The sequence below is a fragment of the Phasianus colchicus genome, chromosome 6 (assembly GCF_987193195.1).
Source record: "Phasianus colchicus chromosome 6, bPhaCol1.hap1.1, whole genome shotgun sequence".
NCBI classification, from domain to species: domain Eukaryota; kingdom Metazoa; phylum Chordata; class Aves; order Galliformes; family Phasianidae; genus Phasianus; species Phasianus colchicus.
This window is the reverse complement of record NC_143441.1, coordinates 31947074-31969389: the sequence shown is the minus strand read 5'-3', so window position 1 is coordinate 31969389 and position 22316 is coordinate 31947074. Positions and strand designations below refer to the sequence as shown.

The 22316-nt window shown below is 37.1% G+C and overlaps 1 protein-coding gene across 5 annotated transcripts in view; it reads left to right on the top strand.

Moving 5' to 3' along the window:
• Positions 1-1314: 1314 nt before the first annotated feature.
• Positions 1315-22316, top strand: part of CFAP69 (cilia and flagella associated protein 69) — a 32832-nt gene continuing 11830 nt past the window's right edge. For 3 of the 5 annotated variants that reach the window (XR_016467800.1, XM_090142828.1, XM_031614539.2), the window contains exons 1-19: positions 1319-2545; positions 2696-2755; positions 4056-4121; positions 5072-5181; positions 7103-7179; positions 8595-8693; positions 10851-11000; positions 11108-11285; positions 11979-12102; positions 13890-13938; positions 14032-14153; positions 14619-14835; positions 15278-15442; positions 16205-16323; positions 16722-16840; positions 18039-18120; positions 18894-19086; positions 19438-19575; positions 21706-21782. Coding sequence is in view for 4 of the 5 variants with exons in the window: in XM_090142828.1 (XP_089998954.1) it covers positions 2282-2545; positions 2696-2755; positions 4056-4121; positions 5072-5181; positions 7103-7179; positions 8595-8693; positions 10851-11000; positions 11108-11285; positions 11979-12102; positions 13890-13938; positions 14032-14153; positions 14619-14835; positions 15278-15442; positions 16205-16323; positions 16722-16840; positions 18039-18120; positions 18894-19086; positions 19438-19575; positions 21706-21782 (2409 nt within the window). In the remaining variant the exon portion in view is untranslated. Of the gene's footprint in view, positions 2546-2695; positions 2760-4055; positions 4122-5071; positions 5182-7102; positions 7180-8594; positions 8694-10850; positions 11001-11107; positions 11286-11978; positions 12103-13889; positions 13939-14031; positions 14154-14618; positions 14836-15277; positions 15443-16204; positions 16324-16721; positions 16841-18038; positions 18121-18893; positions 19087-19437; positions 19576-21705; positions 21783-22316 lie in introns of all 5 variants that reach the window. The other 2 variants (XM_090142829.1, XM_031614540.2) reach the window with 2 other exon arrangements.

Sequence of the window (22316 nt, the reverse complement as noted above, 5' to 3'; positions counted from 1 at the left end):
TTCTATCGAAGTTCTTCATTCACGTGGAAGATTCACAGTGAGCAAATTTGCAGTATGTGAGAACATTTGCAGCATGATCTTTGGAACGCTCAGCCAATAAATGGCACATGACCAAAGCTTATAATTTACAGACTACGTTGCTCAATTTAGTCACATTCTCATTATGCTTGTCATTCAAAGCAACAGAGCTTAAAATCATTTAAGCCACAATAAATGTAAATTTTAGCTTTTTTTTTTTTTTCATGAGCCTTAAAATTGGTTATGTACACCTGCAGTAAGTATAGGGGCATGATGCAAAAAAAAAATGTATAATTGCAGATCTGTAGGCATTAACATTATGATTAATTTCAAATAGTAAATAAATCTTGTTTCATCCCTTGTTGGCCTAGATACTAAGACCTCAGCTGAGAATCATTCAAAATAGCAAGTTTTTAAGTAAAACTGGGAGGGGCTAGTAAAATGGATAAAAGGAGGTGTGTAAACAGATGGAGGAAAAGCGTCAACCAGTAGCTCCAGGACTGGTTGCTGTGTTGTCATTTTAGGAGAATGCACTGCTGTGTCCTACAGAGCCTGTCACCATGTATCACCTGTGTTGCTATGGATGCAGCTTGTGAGATTTGGGATGTCAAAGTGGCCACTGCGTTTTCCAAATTTAATTATAATTCTATGCTATGTTGTGTTTTTGCTGTCATTTTGAAGTTGTTTCCTGTTACCACTGCCCTGGGCAGCCCGTTCTGTGCCCACCACCCTCTGGTGCAGACCCTTTCCCTGACCGCCAGCTGCCCCTCCCCTGACACAGCTCCATACCATTCCCTCGAGCCCTGTTGCTCAGCGCTGCCCCTCCGCCTCCTGTAGGAGCTGCAGCTGCCATGATGCCTCTCAGCTATCTGCTCTGGGCTGAGCAAACTCAGGGACCTCAGCTGCACCTGTTGTATTTTGCCCTCTAGAACTTTCAGCATCTCTGTAGCCCATCTTTGGAACAGTTGCATGTCCGTCTTGTATTGTAGCAGGCAAATCGCACCCAGTGCTGGAGGTGAGACCGAGCAGAGCAGTGGGACCACCCCTCCCCTCGCCCACTTGCAGCGCTGGGCCTGCTGCACCCCATGGTACGGCTGGACCTTCTGGCTGCCAGGGCACACTGCTGCCTCATGTTTTCCCCCAGATCCCTTTCTGTGGGGCTGCTCTCCACCCTCTTGTCCCTCAGTCTATGTATACACTCAGAGTTGCCCCATCCCAGCAGCACAATTGGGTACTTGCTCTTGTTAGACTTTGTGCAGTTGGTGATTGTGCAGCTCTCCAGTTTGCCAGTATCTCTTTGCAAGACCTCTCCTACCCTCAAAGGAGTCAACAACACCTCCATTTCCACAGAACCATTGAATCACAGAACCGCAGGGATTGAAAGGGACCTCTAGAAATAATCAAATCCAACCCCCTGCTGAAGCAGGTGCCCTACATTAGGTCACACAGGTAGGCATCCAGGTGGGTCTTGAATATCTCCAGAGACTCCACAACTTCTCTGGGCAACCTGCTCCAGTGCTCTGTCACTCTGGCCATAAAGTTTTTCCTTGTGTTTGTGTGGAACTTCCTGTGTTGCAGTTTTTACCCGTTGCCCCATGTTCTGTTGCTGAACACCACTGCAAAGAGCTTAGCTTCATCTACTTGACTCCCACACTTCAAACATTTATAAACAGCGACAAGATATTTATAAACACTGGTGACAATTAGTGTCGCCCACAAACTTACTTAGCATTCCTTTAAGTTCTTCATCCAAGTCATTTATGAAAACATTAAAGAGAACTGGCCCAAAAATGGAGGTCTATGGAACCCCACTAGTGAGCGGCCGCCAGCCTGATGTCACTGAGTTTCCTGTAACCATTTGAGCTTGGTCCGTCAGCCAGTTCTCACCTACTGTGCTGAGTATTTTCACCGTGATGGAAGGAGAGCTGTATAGCATACAGCTATATAAACACAACGTATATTGCATATTTCTGAAGAGGACAGGTACTATATGTGTGGTGTAGCATGCAGGCTGGGAAGAGAGAGCAAGAAGTGCTTTGGTTGTAGTTTGAGTCATTAAGGTTTCTTTCTTGTTTTTTTTTTTTTTTTCTTATCTTTCATTTCTTTTCCTATAAAAGCCATCAGGAGATTTGAACAGCTACCGCAGCTTTTAATAAGCCTACTGCCATGCTCAAATATTTCTTTGTTGCCACAGGAGTTAAAAATTACTTGTTAATGAAAACCGAGGTTAAGATCAGCCACCCCTGCAGCCAAGACTCCTGATATGTCCGTGTCTCTATCACGCGTTCTGACAGGCGCGGGGCCGCCCGGCCGGGCCTTCCCCTGGGCGCCGGGAGGCGGTGCCGCTCCGCTTCCACGGCAACAGCGGAGGCCGCGCCGCGGCGGGCGGGTGGCAGCCGGCTCCATGGCCTCCCTGGCCGAGCCCCCCGGCTCACGGGCGCACTCCCGCTCCCCGGGGCTGTCCCCGGCCCTCGGTCCCTCTCGCTGCGGCGGGGAGCGGCGCAGGGCCGGCTCGGATGCCGTTCAGGTGAGCTCCCCAGCGCCCGGCCCCGCACGCACGTTACCCTGCGTCCGCGTGTCGTTTCCTGTTGGAATAACGTGGCGCTTGCATATTTAGGGTCTAAGCGCCTTGCAAGCGCGGTCTGACAGCCATGCCTAAAACGTGTAACTTTTCCAGGAGACGCAGGTGCGGCTGGATCTGAACCACGCCATCAAGCTGCTGGAAGATGCAGGCTCCGTAAGTAAGGCTGAGAAAACGTTGTTTCTGCTGCACTGGCAATAATGAGGTGTGGAAAAGCATTTGACACAACCACGTTTGTACCTGCCCCCAGAAAACCACCTGCTTTGGTGGCTGGGGCTCCAAAGCACAAAGCTGAGCTCACTGTGCAATGACACTTCTTCTGAAGGTAGTCATTTTAATGGGAAATGGCACCTATGAGTTTTTTGCCTGTTAAATATCCCTTTGTATCTTTACACGGACACTTTCCCAAAAGAGACAAATGCTCACTCAAAAGCTAGATGTACAGTTACTGGTTAATCTGGAGTTTTAGAATGCTGAAGCCCTTACCTGAAAAATGGAAGTACATACAGACTTACTGAAAGTATGTCAGAAACTTATCCAAACCCCCAAGTCAACTGCTAGCGTTTTTCTAAGGAACTGATGCTAACAGAAGAAACTCTATTCAAAGTTCAGTGTTCAACAGCAAATATGACCTCCTGGGCACACAGGAGAGCAGTATCTCGTAGTCTTCCAGACTGTCTTTGGTCTTTGCAGAAAGATTTGACAGGCTAAATTCACTACGCCATTAGTCACTTTGATCTGAAAACTTAATAATTTATATTCTTCAAATAAGAACTTGATTGGTGTTTTTATAGCATTTTTTAAGTTGGACTAGTCCATGTTTGTTTTTTTTTTTTACTTTTGACACAGATAAACTTACAGACTGAAGAATATTCTGGATGATATAGTTCATTGCTTCTCTACACAATATGGAGTATCTGATGAAATGGCCTTGGAATTCTGGGCTTGTAGACTGACATAACTTTCTAGCCTGCCTCAATTTGCACTGCTCTTGCTCAGTGTGGAGGTGCTTAGGAGAGCTGGAATGAATACTGCGTGCCCTGGCAAACTGATGTAGCCATTTCTAACTTTGTATTTGCAGGCAGTTTCCCAACGGGTGTAGAGCTCCATTCCAAGCAACTTATAGCTACATTTATACACATTTATGTCACGGGAAATATGGTTTGGTTTTTGTAGTGTGCTCTCACAAGATCTCAAAGAATGTAGTAGGAAGAGCTCATAAATTTGAACAAAAGATGCAGTTTTAAAGTCTCTTTAGTTACAAGAGTATAGGCTCTGTATTTAGAGCTTGTGGCTTGATCAAGGATTTAATCCTCTTGCAAATCGCTTTTCATTGTGTCTTGTGACTTTTTAATCTGGTTTCCACTTTCATTTAAAATTAAAGGGGACAAATAGAATCATTTAATGTTCTAAAGCAAACTGCAATTAAAAACTCCTTTCCATTCTTATATTTAAGAGTGATTTGGAAGATGAGCAGCTGAAAGTTCTCAAGAAGGTAGTCAAGTCTTTTGAAAATGGGCTTGTATCCTTTTTGCCACTCTGTAGAATCCTAAAGTTATGGTGTGTTATGTATGGTAATATTCTGTCTTTGCAGCAAACCATTCTTGTTCCTACATGAAGAGCAGTGATAGCCCAAGTGCGTTCTCAGCAATGATCATCTTATGCACATACAGCTGAGGTTGTTAGGATAGCAAGATTCCTGGGTGCCTGATTCATTTGCTACCGTATTACATAGAGGAATCTCAGCTTTACAGTCTTTGAAGAAAAATGAAGACTGTTCATCTGAAACTTTTGTATGTTTTCAGTAAAATTGAAGAAAGTAATTGGAAGGACTAGGGAAAATGTGGGCATTTGGAAAAATGTGATTAATTAATTTTGTACAGTTCAATTAATTGCCACAATGATTTTAGCTTTCAGATTACTTCATAATTGAGTTGTGGCTAAGCACTTACGGTTGGTATTCATGAGTAAGTGGATTTGCAGTAACTTCTAAGTTCCAGTGACCAGTTCTGTTTTGATTTTGTGCCTCTAAATTTGGTAATATATGTTTACGTTCAAATTCTCAAGCTTTTGTACTCCAAGTAAGCCATTTGGGAATAGAATAGGAAAGAATTTAAATACCACAATGCTGTTTCAGACAGAATTTAGGTAGATAAATCTACCTAAAATAATTTTAAATCTACCTAAATGATGTTTCTGTTCTATATTTTTAGATACTCAGTTCTGAACTTCCAGTGAGTTCAGCTGAGAAGAAAGCTAAATGAGACCTGCAGGAGTTTCACTTCTGTAAAAGGAAGGCTGCTTCCAAAGATCGAAGTATAGACTCATGAGCTTCGTTTTACTCTTCTAACTTTAAAAGCACTGGCCTTGGTTGTTCTTAGTTGTGTCTTTGAAATATGATGCAGTTTCCAAGCTCTTCATTTAATTCATAGCAGAACAAACATTTGGATTTCCTTAGCTTTAAATTAAAAGCCCCTTAAGGATTTAACACAAATAATGGACATTCTTAACCTGTGTGCAGAAAAAGTGAATGAACAAGAAGCTTTCGTTGAGCCTGTATGTGAACTTATTAAGTTATATGGGTAAGTATCGAAGCCCTTTTATAGATTTCAAACACTACTTATTAACACATCCATACAGTTTCTAAAAGAACTGCTGTATTCCTATGGCACCTGCAATAGAAGGCATCTACTTCTGAAGGTATCTATTATGTCACCCTTCCTTTTCATGAACAGTTTTTACCTTGAGTCCATTTTCTATTGGCATGAAAAACATAATTTAGGAGCCGAGTATCGGTGGAGCCACATATTACATCATGCAAAACTGTATTACAGTTAGCCCCAGCTTACTTGGAAGTAAGATTCCCCAAGGTGCTTCATTGCCTAGAGTTAAGTTATTCTAGGGCTGCTGCCCTCAAGAGATTCAGCTGTTAAGTCTTGCTGAAGTGTGTTTTGATGTTTCAAAGGAGATTTCTCAGTGAGTTTAAAAAACTGACACTTAAATACCTGAAGGTAAGCTTTGGGAAATGACAAGCCATATTGCAAAATAGGAAGTGTTAGGGCAATTGGAGGATTTCAAATTGCTTTACAAACATGTTTTATAAAGTTTTTGGCATCTTCACTGTCATACTGTGCTGCAAATTACTGGTAGAATAGAGTTCAGGTGTTACCATACTTGTCCATACCTGTCTCCTTCTGAAGAACTTATAAATTATAAGTTGCTCGTGGACTTTTTGTAACTAGTTAGTCAGCTACTGCAATTGGTGAGAACAAGGAAGAGAAAAATTATACCACGCAGTAAATGAGTAAGCTGGGTATTCAAAAAAGATTTTGCATAGCTTTCTTTCAGATGTTGGCTTTAGTAAATGTAAAATTTTTGAGCTGAATCTTTTACTTCAAAAAGCAGTTATACTGCTTTACTTTGCTGCCACGCTGTGGAGAATGAGAAAGTACATCATGGAGGTTCATTTCCTTGTGCATGTAGCAGAAACGTGGCAAAACTGAGAATAAGGACATAAAGTCAATGAAATGTAGTTATGAGTAGAGGCTTTCATTTTTTGTAGCAGTTCAGCAACTTTAGTTATGTTTATATATTTTGGATGATTGTGCCCTTGGGTTTTACTTTAATTTTTATATTATGGAAATTCCCCCACAATTCATTACTTAACATGACAAAGAGAAGCCTGTAACTAGAGGAGGAGCTGCAATTTAACAGTTGCTTTTTGATACTGGAACTCTCATAGCAGAATTTTCCACTCTTTTGTAGCTGCAGCTGTTTGCCTGTCTTCCCACTTATTTCAGTCTCTGTGTCTTTTTCTTCCCCCACCCTTCCCCACCCCATACATTTATTCTATTATTCAATCTCTCCTTTTCTCTGCCTGTGTTTACAGAGGTAAACCTACCGGAAAGCTGTTTCTGCACTTTGAGCAGCACAGACCTCAGCACAGAATTTTTAGCTCTTACACGTTTATGTCATATTTGAGTATTTTGCAAATGTTGTTGGATATTTCTTAATATCCTGTTTTTAAAAATGAATATGTAATTGGACTATTTTGAGTCAGTTTATTGGTTTTATTTTCATCCATTTGTAGAGGTCCTGCCCAGGGACATGATCTTGTTTTCCATCTCTGCTTATATCTCTTCATAGTGACACTCTGCAATAGCTTGATAGTACCTCTGTTCGAGGATTCCATCTTCCACATTTAAAATGACATTTGTTTGTTCAAAGAATTTCTGACTGTACAAAATATGAATTATGGAAATGTTCTCTGTGAAATACATACTACTGTTTGCCAAAACGAAGTTGCCAAATTGTGGAACTGGAGCTCTCAGTATAGAAACAGCATGGCAGAGGATGTATTTGTCTTGCAAAAAGTGTCCATGTTTGCGAAAATGTTTGAAGGAAGGAGAGAAAAAACTGTTGAGCTTTTCTGGTGGTATAATTAAAGTATTCTTCTGCAGTGTTTTAAACATGCTTGTAATATTTCTTTATTTCATTTTGTAGTTTGCCATTTCAAAAAAAGAAATTATCAGATGAAGTAAACTATTCTGTGGCAGTTTCAAAATCCATTGCACAACTTGGTAAGTGTAGACTGAGATGCCATAATGCCATCAATATATAAAATGAACTGTATTATTATCACTATTTTAATTGCTTGTTACTTCTGTAGTAAGTGCACGTCATTTATTTTGGTTATTCAGTCAGTACTCTGTGCTTTTTACTATTTAGATACCACTCTTATTTTGCTGTGCAGCTAACCCAGGGATTAGCTAGCAGTTACCTGTTTGCCAGTATCAGAAGCTATGTGAGATAACTTTATCGATACAGTTGAAGAACTAAACTTGTTTGAATCAAACTTGTTTGATTGCTGTTTGCTTTGAGAAATATATGTATTACTACCCTGAAGTCTGGGATAAGGGGAATAAGTTCCTTTTAGTCTTCTTTGAAACCAAATGGAATAAAGAAGTTAGAAACAGTAACTCTTAAATTTCAGCTTCTGCCTTCAAAACCTGAAAGCCTGAGATTTATCACCTACAAAGGCAAAGTACAGTGTAATGCTGTGCCTTTACTAGGAGCAGCAGTTCCTGACCTTGGCCTTTGTCTTGCATGTGAGCTTTAAGCTTCTATCCATTTTAAGAGACCTTTAGAGGAAAAGGTGTCAAACTCATCTATCAGTGTCACTGGATGTCCAAATGCCAAAGTATCTTGTTAAATGACCTTACATGTGATATCTGTGATTTTCAAAGAAAGTATTGCAAGTCTTGTAGATCAAAAGCAGCATGTGAAGCAGTAGTGACTTATCAGCTCACCTGATGGAAAAGATTCCATCAATAGTATGGATGGCACGCTATCCACTAATAGTTCTAATAGTACACGGTAGCACAATCAGCCTGTCACAAATGAAAGAAAGATTGTCCTTCAAATCAATGACAAAGATATCACTCAAGTCTTCATTTTCATATTCCCAGATAGATAAAAGAATGAGCTGTGGGCTTCAGATAGTTCCAGATTCTCCTTAGAGTAGCCTGTGCAAAAAGAGATACTAAAATCTGAACTTTTATTTATATTATCTATGCTAGGCCCTGGTAAGTCTCAAAGGGTTTCTTTTTGTCTTGTGGAAAAGAAATGCTCTTCATGCTCCCATTGTGTCATATCATGTCTGCTTGAAGAGTGTCTGACATGATGACAGCAGCCTGGTGTGGTAGCTTTCTCCTGAGTACCTTCTGGAATAACATCCTGTCTCATAAGGATCTGTAGCCATAAAGCAGAGGAGGTCACTTTTGGATAAAACTTGTTACTCCTCCAAGGCTACTTTGTCTTATTCTGCGTTGGGGTCTTGGTTCTTTGATTATTTTATAATCAAACTGCTCGAAACATAGAAAGATTTGTAAGGGGTATGGCCAGAGGAAACACAAAGTACTGAAAAAAGAATGATGGTGAACTTCTACAACAATTATTAACTTTGTACATTATTTTGTTTTTCTGTTTCTGGCAGGTTGTTTGATGAGGGTGCCAAGTTCTCAAGTTAGAATACAAATCTGTAAGTGTATAATTAGCTTTTATAAGATGGAGCTACCAAAAAAACTACTTCCAGGTAAAGCATGGTGTTTTCAAGAAGAAATGTCAGAAGAAATCTGTGTTTGTAGCCAGCTAGTTTGAAATAGGGCCTTTAATTAGGCAATTTTTTTTTTCTGTATAACCATAGTTACTCATATTAAGTATGTAGCATTGCTGAGTGTGTAATTAATATATTTTTGCAGACATACATACCCAAAGTATTGAATTATTTCGTATGCAATGAATTATTTATTACATTTATAAAACTATAAAAGGATTAAATAATATCCAGAAGATGTGAAGCAGTCACAAGCTCTCTGAAAGAATGGGTAATAGAGAAAAAAAGACTAATTAGGACCAGATCTATGAGAAAAGAAACATAATTTTCAACTATGTATATGCAGCCTGGAGAGAAGTAACTCTGGTTTCTCTTGTGTTGCTCATAAGGGAGCAACATCTGAAGCCATCTAATTTTAATCATGTCCTTATGGAAACATTTCAGCATAGACTCTGAATAGATTATGAAACTTATCTGCAGAAAGAGGCTGGTTATGGCTGCAGATGAGCTCAGGCATGATCCTGTGGTAGTATGGATATGTATGCAAACTGTCATCAGAATGCACTACTGTTGACTACGATGATGTCAGAGTCTGTTACCAGAAAAAGTCAGTCATGGATCCCCTCTTAGAGGGGACATGATCAGTGCTGGAAGACGATACTAGGTTGTAATATGGCCAAGTTACAGATGAGAATTGTGCAGTGTGGATCCAGAGCACAGCTGAGGTAGCGTGCTTCAGTATGCCTCCCTGCTGTGTTCCCATGGTGTAGCATTAGCTACTGGGCCCTCTGGCTATTTGTCATTTGTTTCTGGAGGCCTAAAGAAACTGTCACTGCAACAGCCCTCACAAGGTTCTGGAAGCGTGAAAGCATTTAAATCTGTTCTTAACTTATAAGCGAGATTCCAAGTCCTACGAGCATGTATGCATGTATGCATGTATGTGTGCATATGCATGCATTTAGTTGTATATCTATGAATAGTTCAATCAACATAATTGAATGTTAAAATACAGAGAGATTTTATTTTTCTTCTCCAGATTTAGAAAATAGATGTGCTATCTCATTTAAAAAAAAAAAAAAAAAAGTATTTCAGTCTGACTTTGTGAATCAAATTCTTAATCTCTAAGCATTCTTCATTTTATATGTCTGTGCTATCCTCTCTTATTCACATATTTGCCAGGTCAAGATGCCAAATCTGTTTGAACTTGGTAGTATGTAAGCTTTTCAATGCCTTTAATAATACTTGCTACCTTGCCGCCTGTCATTTTTTTTGGTCTGCTCTGTTTTTTGAGATGTGGGAGGCTGCTATTGCTGAACGTGCTGGATGCTGACATGCCAGACAGCATTGCAGTGATATTCTGTTTTATCTATTGTACTTTTTAACAATTGCTAATATTTCCTTGGATCTTTTGAAACTGTCCCTCAGAAATTGAGCTGATATTTTCCTATAGTAGTCCATAAGGATCTCTTACTTATCAAATGGTACCAATTTAGAACCTGTGAGAGTTTATACTTAATTAAAACAGCCTTTCACAATGTGTGTTATTTGCATTTCATGTTATTTAATATATATAGTTAAGCTATTTAAGATACTTTACGTTCACAAGTTAACATATATAAATGTAAATTCTCTTCGCTTCCCCTTCCTCTGTAATTCAGTGATAAAATATGGATTCCCTTGTTCATGGGCAAAAATAAAACCAGGGATACATTAGAAATTCAGGCATGTAAATCAAAGTTTGGATTCACATGCTTTAAGTAATATGATAGTAGAAGGCATTAATTCTAGTGAAGAGACTAAAGAAAAGAACTAGATCCTGCACCAGCACATACTGCATGACCTGAAGAAGGAAGACTTCTCCCTGCACTGTTCTTATTCTAGAAAGCAATTAATGTGTTTGTATAGCATTTTAGTCTTCTAGAAGGTAAGATTGAGTATGCTTTGGGCACTGATAATAATCAGATATAATCAGCTCCCATTGTTTTATTAGATTTTTTTTTTCATTTATTTAAATCTAGAGAAATGTGCCACTTCTATCTCAATCTTTTTTTTTTTTTTTGATAAAGAATGATTGATTCATGAAGTAACCAAAGATCTGAATTTACTGTATTATAATAAAACCTATTCTATATGCAGGTTACCAGCCAACAAGTGCAAACTATAAGATTCAGATGGCTGAATTAGGAGGATTAGCAGAAACTCTTGTTTTATCTCTAGCATTAGTTGAAAATCAACTTACTGAGAAGCTGTGGGTTCTTAAAGCTCTTGAGCACCTCTCCAGCTCTGGTTAGTACAGCTTGTTCTTTCAACAGTCTTACTATCCTTGATCATTTGTTCTCTAGAACAATGACTGACCTACTTAGAATTAATTATTCAGATTTTCATAATTTCAGGAGTAAATTGCAGACATATGATGAAGGCTCAAGCAGCCAGCAGACTCTGTTTGTGTCTAAATGGCACTGATCCCTCAGGACAACTGGTGTTCCGCTCATCAGAAATCCTATGGAATCTACTAGAAAATAGCTCAAAAGAAGAAGTTGTTAATCAACTCAGTAGCTTGGAATGTATACAGTAAGTACAATGAAGCATTTTATGAATTACTGTTGTAATTTTGGAGAAACCTAAAGCACTGTTATCGTGTTGCATAATTATAAGCGGTGGTGGGATGATAGAACAGGTTGCCCTGAGAAGGTGTGGATGCCCCATCTCTGGAGGCTTTCAAGGCCAAGTTGAATGGGATCATGGGCAGCCTGATCTAGTGGCTGGCAACCCTGCCCATGGCAGGAGTTTGGAACTAGGTGATCTCTAAGATCCTCTCCAACCTAAGCCATTCCATGATTCTGTGGTAAAATTAGTAAGAAAGTCTATATTATGGCATCTGAGGCTTTGTTTTAAATCTTCTGCTGTGGTAGGTAATGAGTTCTCTCTTAGTGAGTTACACTGTTTTTGCTATTTGTATTTGCTATTATCTCTTCTCAATAACCATTCAACAACATCCACAATTGAGTAAGTATTATGTCTTTCAATTAAGTAAGTCATTATAGCACATGCAATAGAAGATGCAATTTGAAATACAAATTATATGCAAGGTGCATATATGCTTAAATTGTGTTTCTAGTGGTACACGTAAGAATCCATTTTGTATGTTCTTGTTGTTGAACGATAAGACTTTGAAAAGTATGATGCTGAATGAGGATACTTATACCTAGAGCTGTCTAAAATTAGAATATGGAGAGAGTAAAATGCTTTTCATTTTATTTTAAGTGCATTGAAGGAAGTATTTGTGGACCGGCTCATAAATGGATTCCGCCATTATGATCGTCAGCTAAGGAACGACCTCCTGGTGATTGCCACGTTAGTAGCTGAAAACTCTGCAGCATCTATGATTGTAAGTATTCATAATTATATTTTTAAGGCTAATAACTTTTCCTTTTCTATTGTATACTTAGTAGTTTTCACTGTTGAGCTTCTGTTTGTTAAAATCTGTCTTCAGTGCTTAGCTCTTAGGTCTGCTAATCCAGAAATCTTTTTTCTTTCAGCCATTCCTTCTATCTCAGAGAGATTATTATATGTATATATACATATACATATACAGTATGTACTATATATACTCTATATACTCTTCCTTCTATCTCAGAGAGTCTATATGTCATTACTCTGGTATGCTAGCATCAACTTTATTTGGTACTTAGGAAACTAGCTAATACTTTTAATGTGCAAAAGTTAGCTCCTGTACATGTTCTCAGATGTGCCATTCTGTAGCAGTGAGTTTTGCACTATGTTTTATTTGTTGTCTGAAGATGCAAAAGTACCAGCTGTATTCAGATAGGCCAAATTCAACCAAAGTACCTTTGCCTCGTAAGAAGAGTCCTCCAAAAATGACCTCGGAAGATTTAAATAAGATGCTGAAAAAAAAATTGACTAGATCCAGTTAATGAGGTAGATAAATTCCCTCTAAAACTAGATCACCTAAATGTAGCCCTAAATGCATTATCATGACTTGTCTAAAAAGTAGATGCATCATTCTTTTGCTCAAGAATGTTTTCATGCCAGAGTTTTCATGAGGAATTTGATAGAAGGCAACTTTTTATGGCTGTTGATATTCTTTTACTCTCTTGATTTACTGTTGAGATTTAGAACTGTGGCATACAAGCAGAATGACAAAGTAATCAAATTACTGTCTGTGTTGATCAACTGGCTGTGCAGGAATGGATTATTTTCAGGGAATTCATATCTAAACCTCCACAGAATTTTCCTATTTGACTATATTACCAAATAGATTTTATAGTCTGTTGTGAAGATTAAGGATTCTTCATTCAGTTTTTTCCATTTTATCACTCACATTAAGGAATGTCTGTCATGCTATTGCAGAAAGATATTTGATGTCTAAAGCATTCAAATTGTTTACGTGGCTGCAGAAACAAGGCAGTTTTTTTTTCCTACAAGAAACAATAACAAGGACATGACATTTTTAGTCCTTGTACTAAAAATAAATAGTGTGAACTCTGCTCATGCTGTGTGCTGGTGGAAAGACCTGTGATGAGTTTGCCTGAGTGCTGAGGCCAAGTTAATTTGTTTTTTTTTGTTCAAGAGCAGGTGTCATACTAACTGCATTTACGTGGCTTCCAATCATCTCAGAAACAGCTCTAGTGTGCTCTGTGGACAACCCCTCTTGTCCATAGTAATATTGGACATGATTATCCTTCTGGTTGTCTAGTAGCAGTATCATATTTGTAAATGCAAGTTGCTCATACATGCAGTTTTTGTAAGCTTACTTGTAAAGCACTGAAGCTGAAATTGTATGTTGTGGTGACCTTGATGTACAAAGTTCTGTGTGCACAAATGCATTTTGAAAAAAATCTTTCAACTCTCACAGTACTGAGAATGCTGCTCTCTTGTGTGGTAGATTACAATAGTGAGTACATGTGTTTGGGACTTCCCCAGACAAGTTCAGATTTGCTGGGTGAGACATGGGTTTAAAGAATTGTACTCTTAGCCCTATAGTTAACGAGTACTGTACAGTGTCCAAATTGAACTCTTTGATAAAATTCTGTATTTTGCTATAGAATGCATTTAATTCTGTGTTCTGAAGAAAAAAAAAACAAAATTAAATAATCAGTTTTAATTTTACAGCAGTTTATTTCAATTAATGTATTTATTTTGAATGCCTACTAGGAAAGTGGATTTACAATGCTGTTAATAGTACTTGCAACGTTTACGGAAGGTAAGAAGTTTCATGCTACATAATTACAGTATTTTTTCTTTTAATTGAAATATTGTCATAATGTATCTATTAACGTATCAATTTCCTCCGCAGCTAAAATTCCCAATCCTTTGTTAAAAGGTCTTAAACTTACCTACTCTTATGAAGACTTTGAGATGAAGAAGTTGTTGTTTAACATTATAGGGATCTTTTCTAAAGACCCACGTGCTGTACAGGTAAGTTCTAAGACAAGAGAAGATACAGTAAGCCAAAAAAGAAAATAAGTCAAAAAATTCACGATTCCTATTTATCTGTTCATCTGACATGGAGCAGTAAACCGAAACGAACTGTTCTCTAAATCAAGAATTCGAAACTACACACCATATGTAACTCCAAGCCAAGTTTGCTGTTTGAAAGCAGAGTGTGGTTTGTTTTAGAGACCATGCTATAAAAGTGAGCTGACAAATGGCTACGAAGCATTATTGAGATACAATTGAAGAGCATAATAAAGTTTTACAAACCACAGACTTTGGGAATGCTACAGAGTATAAACACAACTTGTCAGGAACAGTGCAAGCACAGACATCTTTTCCCAATAAAAAATAATTTTCTTAGTGTAAGATAGATAAGAAAAATCTTTATAGTTTGCTTTATTTGCATGTGAAACCTGTAAGCTGCCTCTTTCTCTTTTGAATCTGCAGCTTCTCAGTGAAAATGATGTGATGCCAGCTTTGTTGGATTATGTAAAACCACATAAGAAGCCTGGATTTCATGACTGGTCTGCTGCTCAATATGAGGAATTACAGCTTCATGCAATTGCTATTTTAGCTTCAGTGGCTCCCTTGTTAGTTGATAAATATTTGTCTTGCCAAGCAAACACTCTTCTTCTTGTGTTTCTAGAATGGTGTATAGGTCAAGGTCAGTAGACGTTCATGGCTTTTGTACCACAGTAATCTCAGCACATAACTCACCTGGCCTTAATTTCTCTGGCAGAAAGGAAAAATGGAAAACTTGTGAAGTTGAAATGACTCTTTTTTACATGTCATATTTTAAGTTTTGGAAACCCCTTATTAACATAATAAAGTAAAAATTAAAAAAAAATTAAAAAAGGAAAGAATTCTGTAATAATTTTCACCGTTAGTCAAAATCAAACTTCAACATCTATGTATAGCCCTTCACAAAATGGCTTCTTAATAGGCTATTGCAATCAAGAAGCTTTTTTAGCAGTAAGATATTTGTTTGCTTGTTTTAGCTTACTTGCAATGGCAAGGCCTTCTTTTTATTTATGGAAAATTCTGGGAATGTTATTATGAACATGCATTGTCTGCCAATGAAAATATTCTTCATGTTTGTTCCACAGATCCTTTCTTTGGTCAAGGTAACAGTTTCCATGGAACAGGTGGTCGTGGCAGCAAACTTGCACAAATGCGCTACAGTCTGAGAGTGCTGAAATCTGTTGTATCCCTTTATGATGATGCTGTGAACCTCAATTTGTGTGACCAGGGAGCAATTAGCCAGCTACTGGGTAAAGCAAAGTTTTTATTGCTTACTGTATATTATTGGTTATTGTATATTTCTTTAGACACTGAGAATTTTCATGCATTTTCTTACAATGTGTTTTTAGTGTGTTACTACTTAGTAACACCCTTGGGTGTGTACACCTTAAATACAAAAAGTAATTTGATTTTTAATCAAATGAAAGCTGACCCTATTATTTCTCTGTCATTATACCATGTTTGTTGCACATTATTTGCACTGTCTATAGGAAATCCTGTTGTGAGTCTGTTCTATATTATGACCTTCCACAACTCCTCTTAAGAATAAAGAAAAATCAAAACCAGTGTACTTTCATGTAAATAACTTTATAAAGATTAAAATCAGTATATAACTTCATAACCTAATTAGCAGGAGTAGTGATTGTTTTTTTTTTTTTTTTTTCAGTAACATAAGCCTTCTATCATATGTAATTTTTAAGTTCTTTTTTTAAAATTCTTACCTTACAATAATCATTTTTCCAGCTCTGAAAGAATTGCACTGAAAGGAACAAATAGGTAAGATAGTTTAGAATTCAGAGTATGGTCTAATAGAAAACCTAGAAACCATAGATTTTATATCCTCAGCTGAAAATTAAACTCCTCTGAAAACAAAAATAAAAAAAAAAAAATGAAAAAAAAAATGAAAAAACTGTGAAAACATTCAGTGTTTAATGAGGGCAAAATTAGCAATATAACTCATGTATCAGATGACTTCCATATGGAATATTCACATAAAAGGTTTTTATTTGTAGATGTCCTGAAGTATGCAGCAAACAAATTGGAACAAAAAGATGATGCCATTCTGCTGGAAATCCAGGCTAACATATTATTTATTTTGTCTGCTCTCTGTGAAAATGATGTCCACAGAAAGGTTTGTATCCTTCTACCTCATCATGAACAGAAAATATTTTGTTTGTTTCCTTCTTAAATCAATAGCAGATGCCAGTTGTACTTCATTGTTAGGAGGTCAGAGCTGATAACTGCTATGTGTGACTGTTAAAAATAAAATCACTCAAGTGTCTCACCTATTTAGTTGCTAATTTACATGTTTTTCATAAAAGTATGAAAGAATGGGATTATCAGTTAAGAAGTACTGAATAGTTCTTTTTTCTTATGTTTATTATGAGAAATATGTCCCACTTTAAGTAGGGGGCCAAATTTATTACAATATATACACTTTAAATTTAAAATTTTCTTTGGATTCTCTGATGTGTAGCTACTTAGTAAATATTATTTCAGAAAAATATTGCTTTAATTATTTTTTAACAGGAACTCTTCAGCTATGAAGGAGTGGATTTACTTATCTCATTCATTCAAATGGATCCAAAGAAGCTGCACAGTGGGCTGGGCCACAATCGTCTCCTTTTCAGTGCACTGGACTGCTTATGGTTAGTAAAGAAGTGTTTTAGCAGTGGCAGCTGTTAAAAATAGCAGCTCATGGATTTTTCATCTGCAATATTATGGCCTTCCTATATGGCACATATAGGTCCTTCTTCCATTTAAAACATGTAAAAATTAGTGTTGACTAATTAAAAAAGAATACAAAAATAACAGATATTTTGCATAAATTACCTAGACAGGGACACACTGAGACAGTCTAATTCCCTGTCCCTACACAGCAGTATAGCTCCCTGTACAGGATGGCCTCATAGAATCATAGAATGGCCTTAAAGATCATCTTGTTTCAACCCCCCTGCCACAGGCAGGGTCACCAACTACTAGACCAGGCTGCACAGAGCCACATCCAGCCTGGCCTTGAGTGCCTTCAGGGACCTCCTGACACTTCAATGCAGAGCTACATTAAACTTTCCAGAAAAGAAGTGTCTGGTTGGAGTCTCTAAATTGCCTCAAAAGAGTAAACACAAGTTGATAATAGACCATTGTTAGCAAAAAATTGTGCAGGCATTAGAAGTGTTTATGAACTGCCTATAGTTGGACTAGAAATTTTTCAAAAATTGCTATCAGAGATACAAGAGGATAAACAAAAGTTAATTTGTTTGAAGTCAGAATTTGATAAATATACAGAAAGCTATATAGTATCATCATCTGGGAGAACAGACAGCTCAGTGACGCAGGCAAAACCCTTCAGTCTCTGCATTAATCTGGAAATTATTAAAGACAGCAGTAGCATTATGAGTGCTGGTTTTATGATTGGTTTAAGCTGGGAGAAGCCCACCCTGTTGCCCAAAGAAAGTCTTCATTGTCTGGCTCTCTTGATTCTACTGCAGGAATATTTACACAGCTTTGCAGTGAGCCAGATCAATAATATCATGTAGCTAAATGTTAGCATCTTTTACTGAATATTAGTTCAAATCTCTATTCTAATCCAGTCTGTAGTGAACCTGCCAAATTTCTTGGCTGCTATGAGGAAGGTGTGCCACCTACAGGAAAAGAAATATTTAATTACACAGTATAAATGAAAATACACAAGGGCAAGTATATGAAAATCATTTCTTCTACTCCCTGAAGGTATTAAGCTTATTGAATACAAAATACTTTTATGTAATTCATAAAATAAATGAAGTATTTGTAGAATTCTCTGAAACATAAAAGTGTTCCTACGTATTGAAATTATTTCTGTTGAAGGTCCTGTGTCATTGGATGCTACATTGCAGAGGATTATTTTCTAGAACAACAGGGTATTTTTCTCCTTCTGGATTTGCTGGCAGTAGGTATTTTTATTATTTTTATTACAAAATAAAAGAGTAGTAAAACAACATGGAAAATTGTATTTTTAATGGTATGTCCTAAGACTGTTGTAGTACTGACAAGAAGGCCAGTCTGTGTAATTCCCTGAGATAAGAAAGTAATCTGCACACCAGGATATCTGCTCAGAAATGACTGGAAAGATATTCCATGTATCTTTTTTGTTAAATAAGCAGTTGGCAGAGAGTCTTAAATTTACCAAGATATTTTTTTGCAGGGAACTCAAGCTATGCTTTATTTTGAATGATGTATCTGCTTAGAAAAGCACATATTGAAGTTAGTAACAGAAGAGGTAGTATACTCTTCAAGGCTTTAAAAGTTTTGATGTTTAAAGTTATTTTGTACGTGCAACATAACAGCTACAAGTAGTGTAATAGCTACTTTTATGTATCTGTGGCTTGCGTCTGGCACTAGCATTTCACTTCAAGCATTTCACAAAGCTGAAGGCCCTTTTCTGCTGCTAAAAGGTCTGGCCACAGAAGAAAACAGGTCTCCTATGGTACTGCTCAGCCTCTGCCTTCTGAGTCCGTTTCTTATGAATATAAATCTTGGTATAGCACATCATCAAAAATTCATCTGCATGTGAGCCTGGAGGGGGCAAATATCTGTGATTAAAAGCTCCTAGTTACTCAATTACATATTACAGAATTCCTCTTTTTGTTTTTTAAATCTAATGTAGATTAATTCTGTGCTATGACAAATTGAAACTTTTTTTTTCCTTTTCTCTTCACTAAGTTAAAACAGAAAAACTTGTGCAATGTAATTCTTGGGATCCTCAGTGAGTTTTGTGACAATCCCAAAACTATTATTCACATCAGTGCCTGGAGGGGGGAGAAAGATCAAACAGCAGCTAAACTGCTAATACAGCTATGGAGACAGGAGGAAATGGACTTGGGAGTCCAACGTGATCAATATGGAAGGATTGCTGGTAAGTTTTGTGATACATATGAAACTGTTAGTCAGCAAAGCTCCTCACATAATAAATAAACAAAATACATTTGCTTTTGATGCCAGAATCATAATGAGAGTAAACTGTAATATTTATAGGTTTATGCTGCAGTTCTCAGCAGTCAGAATACTTCATTTATGTTTTATTGGAGTCTGGCCGCTAGATGGCATTTCCTACATTAGCTGGGAAAAATGAACCATTACAAGTACCTTAAACTGGTTTTCTAATGCTGGAAAATTACTAAGATAGCATTTCCTCTAATCTTAATAGTTTTGGGAACATACTGTCCGTACTGCCTCTTCAGCTGTTTTTATATTTTGAAATGTGTAGATGTGAAGAGACCTATTGCTGGCAACTTCCAAAAAGAGCAAGAGGTCATCCCCATGCCTTCCAGCTGTCCCAGCTTTGCCATTGTGGAAATTTCAGAAAACATACGGGCAAAACTTTATTCACTATTGTGCAAGCTGGGTAAGAAAAATGAATTGCTTTTTCAGTGTCATATTTGTCATTAAACAAAACTCGTTAACTGGCAGTCAGTCAAGTCTCTAATATAAAAAAAAATGAAAGGAAACTTGAGATCATCAATAGTCTGTTATTATTAGATGCTTGCTCATCCTCTTCTAAGAAGCCTCTTTTCATGGGGATTGCAAGACTTCACCAACGTTTTGCTGCCCTTACCATTAGTAAGCTTTCCTAGAATCAAATCTAAAGTTTCATCGAAATGTTCTGTCATTTATTTTCCTGCACATAATATCTTTCATGTGTATTATCTCTTGTCATTAGAAGTACTACATTCTGCATTCTTTACCCATAGTTCTCATTGTCTAGAATAGCCTCTGATTGTTTTCATCATTTTTTTCTTGAATCTTTTCAATTGGTTCACATTATTCTTGATCTTTCATGTCCCAAAACTGAATACACTCCACCAGAAGCCTCACAGCCTCATATTTCTCATCTTGTAAATAACCATACTGGCAATAATATAATAATTGCTATTGTCACAGTGGCATTTCCTCTCTTGATATGTATGATCTTGTACAGCCTCCAGTCATCTAACATCTGGATCTGAACAGTTGACTATTTCTATGAATTTTGCATATGTCCTTACTGAATTGCATTCTGTGTTTTTAAAATAATTTTTCAAACTGGTATTTTAATTTGCATTCTTAACTTTGGCTTCAATTTGCTGCACTCTCTTCTAACTATGTGTTGTTTGCCCATTGAATATGAATAGTTATTACACCTTTGTCTAAAAACCTAATCTGAAGTTCAGATACTTGATAAGCCTTCTTGCTTGGCTGTACAAAATACTAGGCAGAATGACATGGTCTTTTTTTATTACTTCATGGTGGATGTTAATGTTTCCACTGTTACCATTTAGCTACACAAATTGGATTTAACCACTGTTCCTTGTCTTTTAATTTTTTCTTTTTAAAAATAGACATTATGTTTGTTCTTTTCAAGTCTGTCCTCAGTGGGTTCAAAGATAGTGAGTAATAATTCTGAGATTGCTTTCAACCAGTTTCCTGGCCACCCTAGGAACCAGCTGATTTGAAAACATCTTCAGTTTCTCTAACTATGGCCAGTTCTTTCTCTGTTTTAACTCAACTTGTTATTAGCGTTAATTATGTTAATCTTGGATCATCACAGCTGAATTTTTATTAAATCAAAAAGGCGTGAGATTTTGTTCCAGCTTTCTTTTGTATTTATACATACCTCTCATGTTACTTATGTAGTAACTTATGTACTTATGTAGTTCCACATCTATGCAGTAGATGTGGAAGTGGATAAGACTGAGAATTCTTATAGTCTTTCTGTACTGTCTTTTTCTTAGTGTAATTATACTTTGTAATAGCCTGTAACGGAGTGGTCCTAGTGTTAATTGATCTTTATTTATGAAATTTCTTTACTTCAAAACATGATGTAATTATGCTATAATAAACAGATGCTATGTTTCCAGTTATCACACAGATGGTATGTTGAAATAATTTTTTAAAACACTGAGTAGAATAAACATTCAGCATACAAAAAATATGAGGCATAGTCCCAGCAACCATACTACTCTTTCTTATTCCTTCACACATATTGTTAAAAAAACATTTTTAAGATGGATTCACTATGTTCGTCTCAAGTCTATGAGGTGGAGATAATCTTCATTACTCAGCTTTGAAACAAGGTGTTGGAGATCCTGTAATACTGTTCTCCTGTTGGATATTTCACAACTCTGTGCTAAAATGAATCTTGAGAAATTGTGATCTGTACACTCAACTGCTGGTCTGCTTTAATGGAAAATCAAACTCTCACGAAAAAAAAAAGAAGAAAAAAAACAGCAAATGCAGCACTATCCTGGCTTTACAAGCAATTGGAAGGTCATTGGATCCACTCAAAAGTGAAGTGTTAGCATAGAGTGAATTTGTTATTAAGAGGGATTTTATCACCTAAATCCTGCTCAGGATTGAAAGAGGGACTTACTGATGTACTTATGATGAAGATTTTGCGTGTGCTTATATAAACATAAGGTGGTGTCTATTTTAGACTGTTATATTTTAAGATAAATTGATCAGACTGTCACTACTGAGATGATTAATATTCCTCTAGGTTTTGAAAATTTGCCTGGTTTGTCTGCTAAGGATTTTGTCACACTTGCTATCATACGGCGCTATATTGACTTTAAGGTGAGTGTTGTGGAAGGACATATTTCTACTGAATATATTTTTACAAGAATAGCAAATTATCTCAGGATATGAGAAAGAAATAACCCTTCATAAGCTGTAATCTATATCACAAGTCACATGTTGTTTTATAAAAAGTGTAAACTGGTATTTGGCATCAAAGGAAACTATCCCACCTCCATCATTCCAGCATTTCCTCGAAATATTTCTACGAATATTTGTGCCTACATAGTGAACAGACTAGAAAACAGTGCTAATTAACTCATGAAAAGAAAAAAGTAGTTTTAACTGTTTGCCAGCTCAAGAAATAGGACTGAGCCAGGAGTGGGGTAAGGAGGGGAGGGACAGGAGAGCTAGCCTGCCTCTTTGTGCAGTAAGGTCAGCATATATACAGGTTTTGCTACTAAAGATCACAATAAACACACATTCTGACGAAGGCTTTTCTGTGCTTTCCCTTCCTTGTATCCACACTCAGTACCCATCCCTATTGTCAAATGTAAAGTATCGCAGTGGTGTGCCACTGAAAGTAAGAATCAC